The sequence below is a fragment of the Myiozetetes cayanensis genome, unplaced genomic scaffold, assembly GCF_022539395.1.
Source record: "Myiozetetes cayanensis isolate MyiCay16 unplaced genomic scaffold, myiCay2020 scf2-11, whole genome shotgun sequence".
NCBI lineage: Eukaryota > Metazoa > Chordata > Aves > Passeriformes > Tyrannidae > Myiozetetes > Myiozetetes cayanensis.
Genome location: NW_026087411.1, coordinates 109,670,291 through 109,685,421, shown reverse-complemented (window position 1 = coordinate 109,685,421; position 15,131 = coordinate 109,670,291). Strand labels below are relative to the sequence as shown.

The following is a 15,131-nucleotide window of genomic DNA, read 5'->3' as shown; positions in this document are numbered from 1 at the left end:
ATCAGTCTCAGTAGAGCTGCTTTTTAGGTACTTCTGCAACAAGCAATTAGAAATAATGCATATCACTCTATATTGGACAGAATCCATTTAACAGATGACATAATAGTATTACTACATAGATAAGTTTTCATGGACAGCAAGGAAGTAATCAATCCACAAATCCAAACATTTTCCAATCCTAAAATGTAGGCACTGAGATGTTTAAAAGGAAAAGAACGTTCCAAGCTGGGATAACAGTCTTGTTTTCAGAACATCAAAGAAAGCGTCACAAAAAGGAAAATACATGGAAAAATAAGCGAGTCAATAAATCCTGTTTTAATTTTCCCTTGGTATGACCTACATATTTACATTGTACTTGTCACTGCTGCAATCACTGTGCAGGAGCAATTTCCTAGGTAATACAGGTCTGTATTCTGAAGCTGTTGCTATGCTACTGCACTGTGCTGGCCACCGCCACGACTGGAGACACAAGATGAGGGTGGCACAGGCCTGCCACCTGAAAATTGATTCATGGACCTTCCCACAGGAAGAAAAGGTGCCTGAATGAGGCACAGACCCAGCAAGGGTCAGAAGCGAGACCTTTTGCCCTTTATATCCAAAAGATTAAGCAAACTGCTCTGCCCTGCTGCTAAAACACATGTTCTGTTCATGACTGATAGTCGGGGAACTGGATGTTATCTCTAACCAAACGGCCACTCACTAATCTTTTCACACACACACACAGAGTGATTCGGATAGGCAGAAATCCAGCTGTGAAGAGACCCACAACACAGTTTTCCTCCTAGAAATAAGATTATGTAGCTATTAGGTTTATATGTTCTGACTTAAGAGATTACCAGTCTCCTATCCATGACGGGGTGGAAGAGAGATCCATAAAGCCACGCTGTGTCTGCACAGTGTGGTGTGGAGGTGTTAGAAACGTATCTGTGTTTTCTGAGTTAGCAGAGCAAAAGCACTTGCAGTGGTGTCCCTCACACTGGATTTATATCACAGCACTTGTCTGACTCCAAACTCATGCTGTTTTCAGTGACAAGTCATCAGTCTGATCACACCACTAGGAGAAACCTAAATTCTCACAGGAGAAAAACCTAATGCTCTCAAAGTCAAACAGCAGCTGCAAACTGTGCACTACTACTGCATTACACCTGCTTGCAAATGGGCAAAAAACAAATGGGTAAGACCCTTACAGAAGCATTTATTGGAATAACACCAGGGCTAGATGAACCATATAAATGTCAAAGGATTCAGAAATATGCTACAATACAGCAGACAAAGTGTCTTGACTAGTGAGTTGGACAGATGATGCATTAAGGAGGCACTTGCTGTAGTAATTTTTATTGGCAATGCTATAGACACTACCTGTATCTGAAAACTGGAGCTTAAAAACTATATAAATTAACTGGGAAAAGACAAGAAAAGGTAAAAAACAAACAACAACAAACCAAACCAACCAACAAAAAAAAAACCCAACCACCCTACCAAAACAACACACACTAAACCACTCAACATTTAAAAACGATGACTCAAGCTTGAAGGAAAGCTGAAGGAACTGAAGGATGTTTGGTGTCTGTCTTCCATACACGTAAAGGAGCTATCTATTAAAAAGAAAAATAGCATAATTCAGAGCAGTAGAATTTTAATAAAGAAAATGTTTTTCTGAGGAATTAAGGAATTAAGCACTGACAGAGGCTAATTGGCAGAAGTGCTGAATTGGCATCACTGAATGTTTCCAAAGAAGTGTCTGTTAGGATAGTCTGGATAAGACTGAGAGCAGGAGGACACGTCTTATCACTTGATATTCCAGACTTGTATTTCTATACTTAATTGTACTTGTAAGCTCTATCAAGACTATTTGAAGACATAATTAACCATTAATTTAATTATAATTATAAAAAAAGATATCACATTAGGAACATTGGCTCTCCATGAGTCATTTCCTGCCATGCACTTGTCAACTTCAGCATGTTGCATCTTGGTCTGTAAATCTGCCAAGACTGGAAAACTCCAAACATAGTTCTTGGATCTTTTCCTTGCTGAAGTTGCTCAGTTAAAACTATTTAAAAGGTGGATTATGAATCATTCAACCTTTCTCTAAGCTTATTCATAAGACCAAAATAATATTTGCTTACTTCCATTAGATTTATTATAAAAAATATTTTCAAAAGCTAAAATGTCATAAAAGCCAAACTACTATAATTTTATGTACATATAGAGAGTTGCATCTGCCACCTGGCTTCAGCCTGATCTCATTTTACTATCTGCAAACCTCAGTGGAGAAGATATGGCTTAACACCATCCTTATGTGCTCTGTTGGAATCAATTAAAATACCACCTGGTATTTGGACACCCAGTTGTGCTTGCAAATATCTACCAGCCCAAAATTGCAAATACAATTGGTTTACTCTATAGATTATGAGTGTGGTCGGTCACTGAAAATTTGAAAAACTTATACTCTCATCGTCACCTGTTATCTGAACCCCCTGTAGGTCAGCCTGCTGGACAAAAGTTCATCTATTATGGGGATTATTTTACTTTTCATCTTCTACAAAATGCTCAATTCTGCTCAGCAAAGCACCAGTTTAACCACTAACTTATGACTGGACATCCATGTGGTTCTGCTCTCTGCAAGTAATACATGCTAAAAATTATCTGTGTCCTGCAACTTCATGTTCTAACCTACTAATATATATTTCATGACAAAATTTTCTCACCAGATACCAATAGGCTCCATAAAACAAGAGAAAAGCCAACTCAGTGGGAAGAAGCATGCTTTTTGCAGTGATACAACGATTAATCTCACTGTTCCTACAAAGAACATGGTCTGTCATTCAGCTCCACTTTGTGTGTCAGTAGGGAGCTCTAACAGGGTTATGCCAGCAAGTTAGAGCCCTCAGATCTTCCTGACTTGGAAACAAGGGAGTGGGAAGCATCTTGTTGGAAAATCAGAAAAGTCCTTTATTTCCCTAGTATTGACCTGAAGAAATTTTTACTAAAAGATGCAATAATCCCAGTGGAAACCCCTAAATGTTTAATTTCTGATGTAGAGAGAAGTTAAAAGTGTTATCTTTCTTAAAACAGCATTCTTAAGTGCTGGTATCCATGGAAAGGACAGGAGGCAATGAGCACAAATTGAGCTATGAGAAATTCCGCATAAACGTAGGAAAACACATCTTTACCATAAGGGTAGGACACTGGAATGGTTGCACAGAGAAAGTATGGATTCTTCATCTTTGGAAATGTTGAAAACCTGTCCAGACATAGTCCTTAGCAACCTGCTCTAGGTGTTCCTGCTCTGAGTAAGGGGTTGGACCAGAGGATCTCTGGAGGTGCCCTCCAGCATCCATAACTCTGTTACCCCAGTGCAGTGATCCAACATGCAGGTTCACGAGGCTGAACCACAGTAATAATGGTATTTTTTGCACAACACAAGGTGTTTATTGCTCAGGTAAAGAATTACCTCCTTTGCTTAGGAACTCTGCTCCTATGGCACAAATGAGTACATTTGTACAAACTTGTAGTCAGTCTCAGGTCATCAGTAAACCAGAAGGGTAATAATTTTCTTCTGAAAAGAAAATAGGAGGAGGATTGTTTAAATAACAACTCACGCTTGAGGAAAACAAAAAGTCAAAAATTTTAAACAAATCTAAACCTTCAGAACAAACATGCTGCTCAACAGGGAAACAGAGTGTACAAGTGAGAAGGCTGGTCCTCAGAGCTCTGATTAGGCCAGGCTGTTCTGTGCACACAGGAGCACAGCCTGTATGTCCATCATATTCCTGCTCAAATTGCAAAGGCTTTTGTTTGAAGAAATTACAGTGTTATTGAAAGGGCATTAATGTGGCTGTGACAAGCCTGGACATGCTGGATTCACACAAACATCTCCATGTTGGGACGTTCTATGTTCTGCTGTTAAAGGTACAGGGAATTCCTCTCCCAGTTTATGGCACATAAGTAGTCTGCTGACATGACATAGTAACCAAGCACTGATAAACACTGAAAGATGAGTTAATATGATTTAAACATTTTCTTGGTGTCTAGCAACCCAGAATGGACAACTGAAAAGATTATCCAGTCTGACTGAAACTACTATCTGAATGTAACAGCACTTACAATATCCTGATGAAGTTAAATTTCTATTCTAGCCAGCTGCACTCTAAGTTCAGAAACCATTTAATTTTCCCACTTTCTCTGGTTTTTAGTCAGTAGTGACCTCTGACACTAACGTTTCCAGACACTTGCAGAGATTTATTAGTGATACAAAGGAAGGAAAAAAATAGTGCCAGAATTGTCATCACCACTATTGTTCCACAGCAAAGGGTCCTGCTGCCCCTGTTGGTGCATGCAGAAAAGAGCAAACCCAGAAGATGAACCCAATTTCAGAGCAACACTGGCCCCAGGTGCCCTAGAGACCATACAAGAAGGGAACTATCTGTGAGTAATATTTATTGACACAACTGAGATATTGGTTCAACGTGCAGGAAGTGACTGCCCTCAGGTATTTCACTACTTCTGTTATATATTACTCTGTGACCTTCCATTTTATAGGCTGACTTTTGCTATCTAGGTAATTAAAAGGAGCAAAGCTGGATCTGCACTCCAGGGAGTTACTGCTTTATTACCTTCATACCAGAAAGAAAGAAAAAGCAAAAAGCCAAAAATTATATGTCATCAGTTTCTCAAGGAGTAAAACATTGTCACACACCCAACAGTATCCAATGCCCTGCCCATCAGGATCACAGCATGGATCACCTGAGAGCCTCACGTCTCATCTTCCGGCCAGGTAAGGATGCCTTGGGATTCAAGGACGTCTCAAAGGCACCAGGTGCTTATGTTTGGCAAGTGAAGAGAGCACAAAGTGTGCCTTTCTCTCTGGAATAGCTGATAAGCTCCTTTATGGGAGAATCAGGTACTCTGCACACAAAGGCAAGGAAAAGGACTTCCTCAGACCTTCTCTACGACAGTTCTTTTCAGAATGCCCCTCTTCTGGCTTTTCAGAAATTCAAATTAACCCAAACAACTCTGCTTGAACGGGAGCATCTGCACCCATTTCTTATTTTATCCATAGAAAAAGAAGACATTATTATTTTGAAACAAGAGGAACATGAAAGAATAAGGAATATAGATGATTTTAAAGCCAAAATAACACTCAGGTTGCTTACACCATATAGATGTGAACAAAACACACTCAGTTGCTGCTCTTTTTAACAGACACATGCAGGACTACATGCAGAGACACATGAACTAGAACTAACACCACAGCTCTTACTTTGACCATATAACTAACATATTTTTAGCAACGACCATGATCTAGTCACAGAAATAAACAGGAGAGGTGCTGCTTCAGAGAGTCATGCAGCGTAAGGACTGTGAAGGTAGCAAAAAGGCCAAGGGCCCTCACAGATGGCTCTCACAGCCCACTTCCACAGAAATCAGGACCAAAAGTTTATAGTGTGTTCTTGCTTCAATAAACTAAAATAACCAAATAATGACATTGTCATGAGATTCTCACCATGTGTGGTAACAAAATCTCTTCTCCTGCTTCTACAACCCCCATGGAACAGAGGAACAGATTCTGATAATATTATTTATGTCAAAAAGTGAGAAGCTTCATGAGACTTCCCTTGAAATAACAGAGTATTGTACTCATGGTGTATCATCCTATTCAAGGGAAAAAAGATCTTAAACATTTATTTCTTATGTAGGTAAAAAGAAGGAACTTTTTTGAGTTAAATGCAAGTGCTTTTATGAAGGGAAACAGTGTTTGTTCAATAACACAGATGTTTACAGTTTTGAAATGTACATATTACTTTATAAGGTTAGAGAAAATGTGAAAGCCCCTTCAGTAATTTATACCTAACTGGAAATTATTGAAAAATACATATTGACATTGTCACTGAAATAGATTAATCCAACAAATCACAGAAATACATTAATAAAAATATTGAAAGAAACAAAAGAAAGACTTCAGGCATGATCTTTATTTAAACTGTATAATCAGTTTTCTTCATAGCATTAGTAACTATCACTTTTGAGCCCTTAGCTACTAGATAGAGAGAATCTTACCTTTACAAAAATGTGAATCTCAAAATCTTCCTGATAGTTGTTAGTTTCTCCAGAGATACAGTTAAGGGGAAACTTGAGGGAAGTTGAAGAGTTGGAAAAAGTGCTCTGCCTCTGACGCAACTGGAAATCTGGAGGAGAATGCAGGTTGCTCTCAAACATCGTGTTCTCTACATGGTTCTCTTCCAGAGCTGGGCTCATCAGATCCATCTGCTGGTATGGGTGGTCTTCTCCAGCGCCATGGGGAGATGAAGAATCATCTTCTTCATCAGCTCCATGCTGAGATGAAGAACCATCTTTTCCAGCACCATGGTGAGATGAAGAATCATCTTCTCCATCAGCTGCATGCTGAGATGAAGAATCATTTTCTCCAGCACCACGGTGAAGTGAAGAATCATCTTCTCCATCATCTCCACGCTGAGAGGCCACAGAATTACTATGGCTATCTTCTGAGTTTTCTTGACTACCATCCATGTTCTCTGGGAGGTTAGTGACATAAGGAGGAGATGCTGAATCTTTACGGACATGATAATAAAGATTATCTCCTTTGTCTTCCTCAGAGTCTGAGACCTCGCAGACATTGGTGTCATTAACATTTTCACTGATGTTGGTAAAGACTGGATCTTCCATGACTGCTGGCTGGTGAGATTTGCCTGCCTGCTAGTACCTTAAAAGACTACAATTAAAGTGAGATGTTGACAGACAAGCGCTCCTCAGGAGGAAGCAGAGTCTGTGGTGTGCTTTCTAAATGCTCTGCTACACATGGCAGGGCTCCAACAATCATTTACTGAGAGCTTCGAATCAAGTTAAAGATAGGGCTGTCTCACTTTTAACCCCTTTGTTGATCTGACTGCTGGGAATGGTATCTCAGGAGCTGTAATCAGTTGTTCTTCACAACCCTTTGCAACATTTCAGTGGTTATTTACAATATCATCAACAAATGATACTCATTTATAAAAAAACACAAATAAAAAAATATAAAGGGGTAAATTTTAACTCTTTCCAGTTTTGCCACTGGCTCACTTGGGGGATCACACACTTCACATTTAGCAATTTCATCCTCTCATCCATAAACCAGGGCCAAAACTCTAAAAAAGTCTTGTGAGCTGCCCTAGAATGTAGGAAAAGAAAGCACTGAATAAGTATTAGTTATTATTAAATACACTTAAAGTATTGATTAATTATAATCACATTTACATTATGTATCTCCATGTCATAAGACATAAACTTTAATAATCTAATTTGTCTCCTTGTCTATGCAGTTCCTTTTCTCTAAAGAATGGAGAGACACACTAAACTGCACAGAATCTGAAGTGGATGAATACTGCCAGAATCAGCATAAAATGAATTGCCCTCCTAGGAGAGATACACACTGCAAAGAAACTGAATTCAATGGAGCTGAAATTCCCCAGAGATCCAAACCTGAATTTATCAAATTATTATAAAGTTATCCATTTATTAAAGTCATGAGAACTTCAGACTTTACTAACTGAAAGGCTTTTTATTTCAATGTTTACTACATCTGGATTATGTAGATTACGGCAAGAATTCTTATAATCTAATTATATTTAACCTTTTGGGTTGGAGCCAAAAGGAAAAATAAAGGTGTTTTCCTCCTGACCCATCCTTGTAACTTCCTGAGAGGTAACTGCCACAGCCAGGTTGGATATCTTAAAGAAACACAGAGCAGACATGAGAGAGAAGGATGGTAATTCCATCCACCCCAAACAGAGCAACCAAGGGAACAGGTGCTGTTTCACACAGTAGAGTAGCAGGTGCTGCCTGCCTGGGATTTATGGTTGTTAACACATTTATACAGAATAGTTTAGATTACTACTAAAATTAAATATCAAAAGCAAACTAATATTTCATCTTATTAAACTTGGATCCACCTTCTAAGGTTCCTAGATAACCTGAAAAGTGCCAGGATCATAGTAACAACCAAATTTAATCTCAATGATTGTACAGCACAAGATGCTGTACAAGGGAAGTATCAGAGAACAGTGAGATCTCTTAGCTTATGAGTACATTTCTGGCCTGATGTAACTCAAGAATTTCAAGGACATCTTGAAGGTCTAATTTCAATTATTACTACCCACAAATTCCTGCCTGGCACAAGTGGTCCATCAGCAAACAGGACAAAGCACATCTACTTTTTGCATTTTCTGTATGCAACTCAGCCACAATTGTTCATGTGGAAATCCTAAACCAGAGATTCTGAAATGTGATGTGGAATCTGTATTGTAAAATTCTTGCATTCAAGACCAGCTAATAGGCTAAAGATAAGACTGATTGAAAATCATAAGCCTAAATCACTTAAATTCAGGAAAACCAATAAGTTGGGAAAACCAATGAGCCAACTAGAAACTTTGATAACTTCCCTTTTTTTAATGAATATTTTTTACATTTTTAAGAAAACACCTGGATTTCTTAATTTTTTGTAGAAAGACAAACATATTTCTACCTGAGACTGTTCAACTTGCTCTGAGCATGACCTTGATCAGCAACTCCCACTGATCTTCAACCTCTTTTTACTTGCAGGATTAAATATGCTGGGATCATAAAAATTCTCTTCTTAGTAACTGCTCATAAAAAGCTTGAGGAAGAAAAGAGAACCAAGCAAAGGCAAAGTTGTATTAAATTAAACTACTGAGGTTTTTTCCCCTCCTCGAAGATGACATTTGCAGGATGCAGCAGCACCTGCTGGAGGGTTTAAAATATCACAAGCAAACCAAGGAATAAGAGAGTAAAAGGAGTATTATTTAAAAATAAATAAATACAGTTGATGTGGATTTCTTTATCTTGAGTTACCCAAGTCCTTCTTTCCTCTGTCCCACTCCAAGAGCAAAAAAAAATATCAGGCAGCTCCAAGATCTCGACATCACTCTTGTGACAGAGTGATAAAGCCCCAGGGGAAACCTGACCACACTTAAGAATTTACCCAGATGAAAATGAGGTGCATTTCACATCACATTACATGAACCCTCCGCTGGTTTACAGCCCTCACTTTTCATTTTCAGGGAAGACGGAACAGTTTTTCTGTTACAATTCAAAAGTTATGGGATAACAAACAAGATCCAAGCTGAGGCTCCCACACCATCACCTGGGACAGTGGTGTCCTCACCTGCTCCCCTGTGTCCAGTGCATACATAAGGCACAATTTACAGTTCTGTTAGAGTCCAGCTCCTAGAATAAGCAAATCACTGATTCTTTCTGCAGTCCAGTGGACAGCAATGGGTACCTCAAAGTATGTCATAAAAAGAGATGGAAATTATTACATGAAAAAGAAATTAAGTATATTCTGGAGATGGTCTTTATTACTGCAAAACCAAGTCATCAGAGGTCCCTAAAACAGATATGTCTGTTTAGATAGCAGAGTTGTAACTCACCTACATTTAGAAGCCGACAAATGGACATCAAAACTCACACTAGGAAAGTAGACAACTGCCAGGTTCACTTTGCAGAGAAACAGAGATCAGTTCAGCAGCTCAAACACACACAGACATTCATTGGTATTTAAGTTGTTCACTTAGACAGCTTGATTTTATCTGAAGGACAGCACATACAATAAGGGCCCTGGCACACTGAGAACAGAATGTTAAAACCAGACCACTGAAGCTACTACTGAAACTTTACCTGTTCATCCTATCACCTTGGGCTGTGAGCATCCCTCACTTGGGCTCATTTTAAAATGACAAGCAGTAGAAATTTCTGCAGTGCTTAAGTCGGAGTGGAAGAAAAGGGTGGAAAGAAGGAAAAGTAACAAGAATGTCAAACCCCTGAACAGCATCCCTCAAGTCTGCTCAGAGATTAATAATTTGAGGTAAAAAGCCACATTACACTATTTAATATAGATTCTTAAGACTTTTAACCTGGGTAGACCTTTATTAAAGCAAATAACTTGTATGTCTTCTAGACATTCTAGAATACTGGAAACTTCAGCTCATCCATCAGTGCCACAAGTAGCTTCAGTAGTTCACAGCCCTGTTTAGAAATATCGACATGTTTCTATTGGAGTTTCTCAGATCATTTTCAGTTGCTATGATTTTAGTGCATAAATTAAAAAAGCCCTTCAGTTTTACTTGTCCTCCATGAAGATACTTGCACACTTTAAGCAAAGAGCCTGTTAAATCTTTCTTCATAACGTAAACAAATTAGGGTCCTTCATTTGCTTGCTCTAAAGTGTCTTTTTCCAGTCAGAAGAGATGCAAAAAAAAAAAAAAATCAAATAGTTTAAACATAACACTCAGAGTTCTTGGAAACAGCCAAACCTGAAACTCAGTGATGATCAACACATTTTATTGTACCTCAGAAACTGAGGGATCTTGGCATCCCATGGGATCAGACCCTTCAATTTCACTTAAGAGCACTCAATGCAAAAATCATTAATGTTCCTGGCCATTCAAAATGTTGATTCTACAAAAAAAACCCAACTTTTTTTTTTTTAAAGCTCAAAAATTGCCAAAGCTTTGCAACATGTAGTTCAAGGACATTATCGAAACTACACTGTGGGCTCTGGGAGAGAGACTGGTCATGGTTTATGGATTTATTACAAGGGGTTTGCAATAAAAGCACACCACTTTGTTTTCACTTCTGGCTGCACTCAATACCTGGATGAAATCAACTGCAAACAAACTTTCTCGCATTGTTTCCAGCCTCAGCTTTTACTTGTTTTGTTAGCACCACCTCATCTCTGCACAATTCAACAGTAATGCTTTATTCACTGACAATCTTGCACTAAACAGCATGAGGATAATACCTTTATCCCCCATTTTATACCTCTATTTGTATTCTATTTGGGATGTAGCAAGGAAGACAAAACACACAGAAGAACCATTTCAGAAGAAAGTGGTTTGGTAGATGTTGGTCATGACACCATTTCATGCAGGAATCAGCACATCCTTGAAGCAGGCCTCCAGAAATGCATTTATGGCTCAGCTAACACTGACTTGGATTCTGCTTGAGGGGCTGGTTCACAAATCCGGGACCCTACTGCAGTGATGGTGATTCGCCTTCACCCAGATTTTCTTTTGCTGCTGACTGCATAAAAGACACATTTAAAGCAAACACATCTGTAAATTTGACTCTGTAAGACAGACACTTCTCCACTAGACAGACAATAGAAAACTACTTTGCACAGGACACTCAAAACTCATGTTATCAATGGCTTTTAGTTGTTAAAAACACCAGGAGTCATTGCAAACAGACATTTGAAAACCTGATGTACCTGCTGCAGGGCCTAAATAATTATTCCCAATTTGGATGTTTCAAAGCCCTTTATTTGTGGTCTTCCAGTTCCTTTTATGAAACTTTACTTGGTTTGGTCTCCAACCCCATGGTTGGAAACTCTACTAGAATACCTGAGAGCCTACGAAATACTGACTTTTTTTTTTTGCCCAACTGCTCTAAGCAAAACACTTCTGTTCACCTTTAAAATCTGGCATCATTTCAACACCCTTGTTTATCTTTGAAACCAACCCTTGAAAAGCCCAGCAACTCAGCTTCAAGCCTGTTTGCAGTAGAGGCTCTGGTAACCAAAATAAAGAAGGCAGAGGCACCAGAGTCCTCTGTATCAACCTGTCATGCAGCCCTAGGGATTTCCTTCCACACAGTTTGAGAAACAGCAAGGTTAAGAGCCCTATTTGGTTTATAGCCTCCATACACAAGCAATGCTTCGGATTAAATGGGCACTAAATGCTTAGTGTCTAATAAAGTTTAACAGCTGTAAGTTACCCAGCCCTTTTATGGTCTCATTAAACCACTTTTTATTTTTTTTTAATCTCAATTATATAAAGATGCATCAAAACAAGGTAAATGACAGATTACAAAATCGCTGTGCAAAAATGGTCACAGAGATCTCTGTCACATGGATAAAACTGAGAACAAAATTGAAAATACAGGAAATATTTCTTGTTCAATATTAAGCAGTGAAAATGCCCTGCTTTTTCTTAAGAGACCACTTAAGACAAGTATCTGAACTATTTACATGCAACATCAAGTTTTCATAGAATCATAAAATCACAGAATGGTTTGGGTTGAAAGGGACCTTAAAGATCATCCTGTTCCAACACCCCTGCCATGGGCAGGGACACCTTCTAAGGTTGCTCAGAGCCCAATCCAGCCTGGCTTTGAACAATTCCAGGGATGGGGCAGCTACAGCTTCCCTGGGCAATCTGTGCCAGGTCCTCACCAATCTCACAATAAAGAATTTTTTCCTAATTCCTAATCTAAACCTACTCTCAGTTTGAAGCCATTCTCCCTTGTCCTGTCACTGCATGCTTTTGTAAGTAGTGTCTTTCCACCTTTCTTGTAAGCTTCCTTCAGGTACTGGAAGGCTGCAACTAGGTCACCCCAAAGCCTTTTCTTTTCCAGGATGACAATCCCAATTGAATTAATCCAAATTTAACCCCAATTTTAACTCATTCAAATAAATTTGGAGTTGTTTCCCCTTCACAACACTGCCAGCAGGAGTGTGTAGTTTTCCATCTAGAAATGAAATGCTTTATTATACCTACGAAATACAGAGAATATTTTGAGTTTGCCTACGCTTTACTTCCTGGATTCACTAAGTTCCACTGACACAAACAAATGCATGCAATGGTTTTCAAGCTGCATGTGCTCAATTATACTCCAGCAAAAAATCTGCACAGCTTCTGGCAGCATTTAGGATGGTCTAGTGCTTAGACCTGCAGGCAAATGTGGGGTGAAATGAAATACAGAAAGAGATTAAGGTGATGAAAGGCAAACACCTTGGTAGTTCCCAGTTTTACTTCTTTTAATATAAGTACACACATAACTCACCCATTTCTTGTAGGCAAACCAAGAGCTGTATTAAATACATGATTAGACACATACTGGTAGCCCAGATCAGAGTACAGAGTTGGTATGTTGTGCTGCCTGCAGGATGTGTCAAATTGGACACAGGCTGGGCTCATGAATAGGTGAATACTGCAAATAGGTTTCAAAGCATGTGAGCAGGTGTAAACAAGAGATTACTCACGCCTTCTGGACTGAATAGCTGAGTATGTTGCCAAACTAGGTTGGCAAAAGAGTCTCGATGCTTAAAATTTGTCTGAATCTGTGCATGAAGTTTGTAACAAGAACTCAGTTGTAACTTGATGAAATTGGGTAAAAGATTGCACCTGATGTGAATTCCCTTGAGCTCTAGTTCACTCTGTGTGCTAAATATTTTTAAGGCAATACAATAAAATAATTCATAAAGGACAAATCCCTCCTCCACATGATCAACTGTCACATGCATATTCAGAAAGCTGAATTAGTGTAACAAAAAAGGAAAAAAACACCAAAGACCTTGACTTGAACCTGACACATAACACGTGAAGAGCTGCAAGAAGTCTTATCTCACTCACCTGGAGTTGTTTTTTTCCCCCTCTTTCACAGTCTTGTGCTTTGCCACACCTGCTACATTCCATAAATCAAGGTGAATCAGAGGTGTGTCACTTTATTCAGCCTATTGTACCACATCTTTAGAGCCACTCTACAGCTGAAACAGGCAGGTAGCACAACCTGCCTAACTCATACATATGTGAAAGCCATTAGAGAGAAACAAGCTGAAATCTATGTGGTATACAGAATAAACATGCCAGCAGGATACACAGAATGAAATTCAGATCTACTTCAGTCAATTGTGAAGCTGTAGGCATGTCTTTTTCTCAGTGTTGAGGATGAAATTTAAAATAGAGTGATGATTTGTGCTCTGTGCTATTAAAGGATGTTTTACATAGAGTTGATCTCATTGTTATTCAGCACCAGTAACTTAACAGGTTTTGCAAAATTACTAATCCATCCTCGTAATGAAAAGGAAAACCATGGGAATGTAAATTATTTGCCTTAATTTATGAAGCAAACTTATACCAGGACCCAAAACAGACCTCAACCCATTGTAACCACACACTGCTTTTCCAGAAGCTGCGGTGGCACCCAGAGTACATTCAGCAGCACAATCACCATTTCCTGTCTGTAGGTTATGGGCGTGCTGGAAAAACACGGAAAGTCCCAGGAAACACGTCCCGTCACCTTGCCTTGCCCCACAGTGTCCTTCAGCCATGGGGCTGAAGTGACCTCACCCCAGCCCGTACAACATGCCCCTCATAAAACCTCGAGCTCCACTGCAACCCATCACATCTCCCAGCTTGTGACAGCTGCATTCCATAGCCCTGCTCCCCTCGGCCCCTCACAGCTTCCCTCAGCTCCGCTCCCATCATCCTGGGTTGTATCAGGAATAGCGTGACCAGCAGTTCTAGGGAAGTGATTGTCCCCACGGGCACCGGTGATGCACCTCAAGTGCTGTGTCCAGTTCTGTGCCCCTCAATTCCAGAAGGATATTGAGGTCCAGGAGCATGTCCACACAAGGGCAACGGAGCTGGGGAAGGGTCTGCAGCACAATTCTGAGAAGCAGCTGAGGGAATTGAGGGGGCTGAGCCTGGAGGAGGCTCAGGGGGCACCTTCTCGCTCTACAACTCCCTGAAGGGAGGGTGTAGCCAGCTGCGAGTCGATCTCTTTTCCCAAGTAATGAGCAAAAGGACAAGAGGAAAGAGCCTCAAATTTTTTCCAGGGGAGGTTTAGATTGGATATTATGAAAAATTTTCTTCATAAAACCGGTCGTCAAGCATTGGGAACGGGCTGCCCAAGGACGTGGTGGAGTCACTATCCTTGGAGGTGTTTAACAGAAAACTGGACGTTGCACTTAGTGCCATGGTCTACTTGACAGGGTGCTCACCAGTCAGTGGTCGGACTAGATTATCTCAGACGCCTTTTCCAACTTTATTAATTCCGCGAAACTGGAAATCCCCGCTTGCCTCCCATGGCCCCCCTCAGCGCCCGCCCCTCACCTCCCGCTCCCCCACCCACCGTGCCTCCAACGCCCCGCCCACCGCGCCGGAGCCAATCGGATCTCCCGCCAGCGGGTCCGCAGCCAATCGCAGCGGGCGGAGGCCGCGCGCACTGACGAGCTCCCGCGCCCCCCCCCCAAGAGCCGCCAGTGTCGGTTGGGGCCGCGGGCGCGGCGGGTGCGCAGGCGCTCGGCACCCCCTGCCTCCCCCCCGTCCCGC

General features: G+C 40.4%; 1 protein-coding gene across 1 annotated transcript in view; it reads right to left on the bottom strand.

The window, feature by feature from the left end:
* The window catches only part of CLIC5 (chloride intracellular channel 5), a 77,347-nt gene extending 70,657 nt beyond the window's left edge, over positions 1 to 6,690 (bottom strand). Inside the window, exons 1-2 of the mRNA XM_050316260.1 lie at positions 6,477 to 6,690; positions 6,064 to 6,356 (exon numbers count right to left, since the gene is read on the bottom strand). Of these exons, the coding sequence (XP_050172217.1) occupies positions 6,064 to 6,356; positions 6,477 to 6,690 (507 nt within the window). The remainder of the gene's footprint in view (positions 1 to 6,063; positions 6,357 to 6,476) is intronic.
* Positions 6,691 to 15,131: the final 8,441 nt, after the last annotated feature.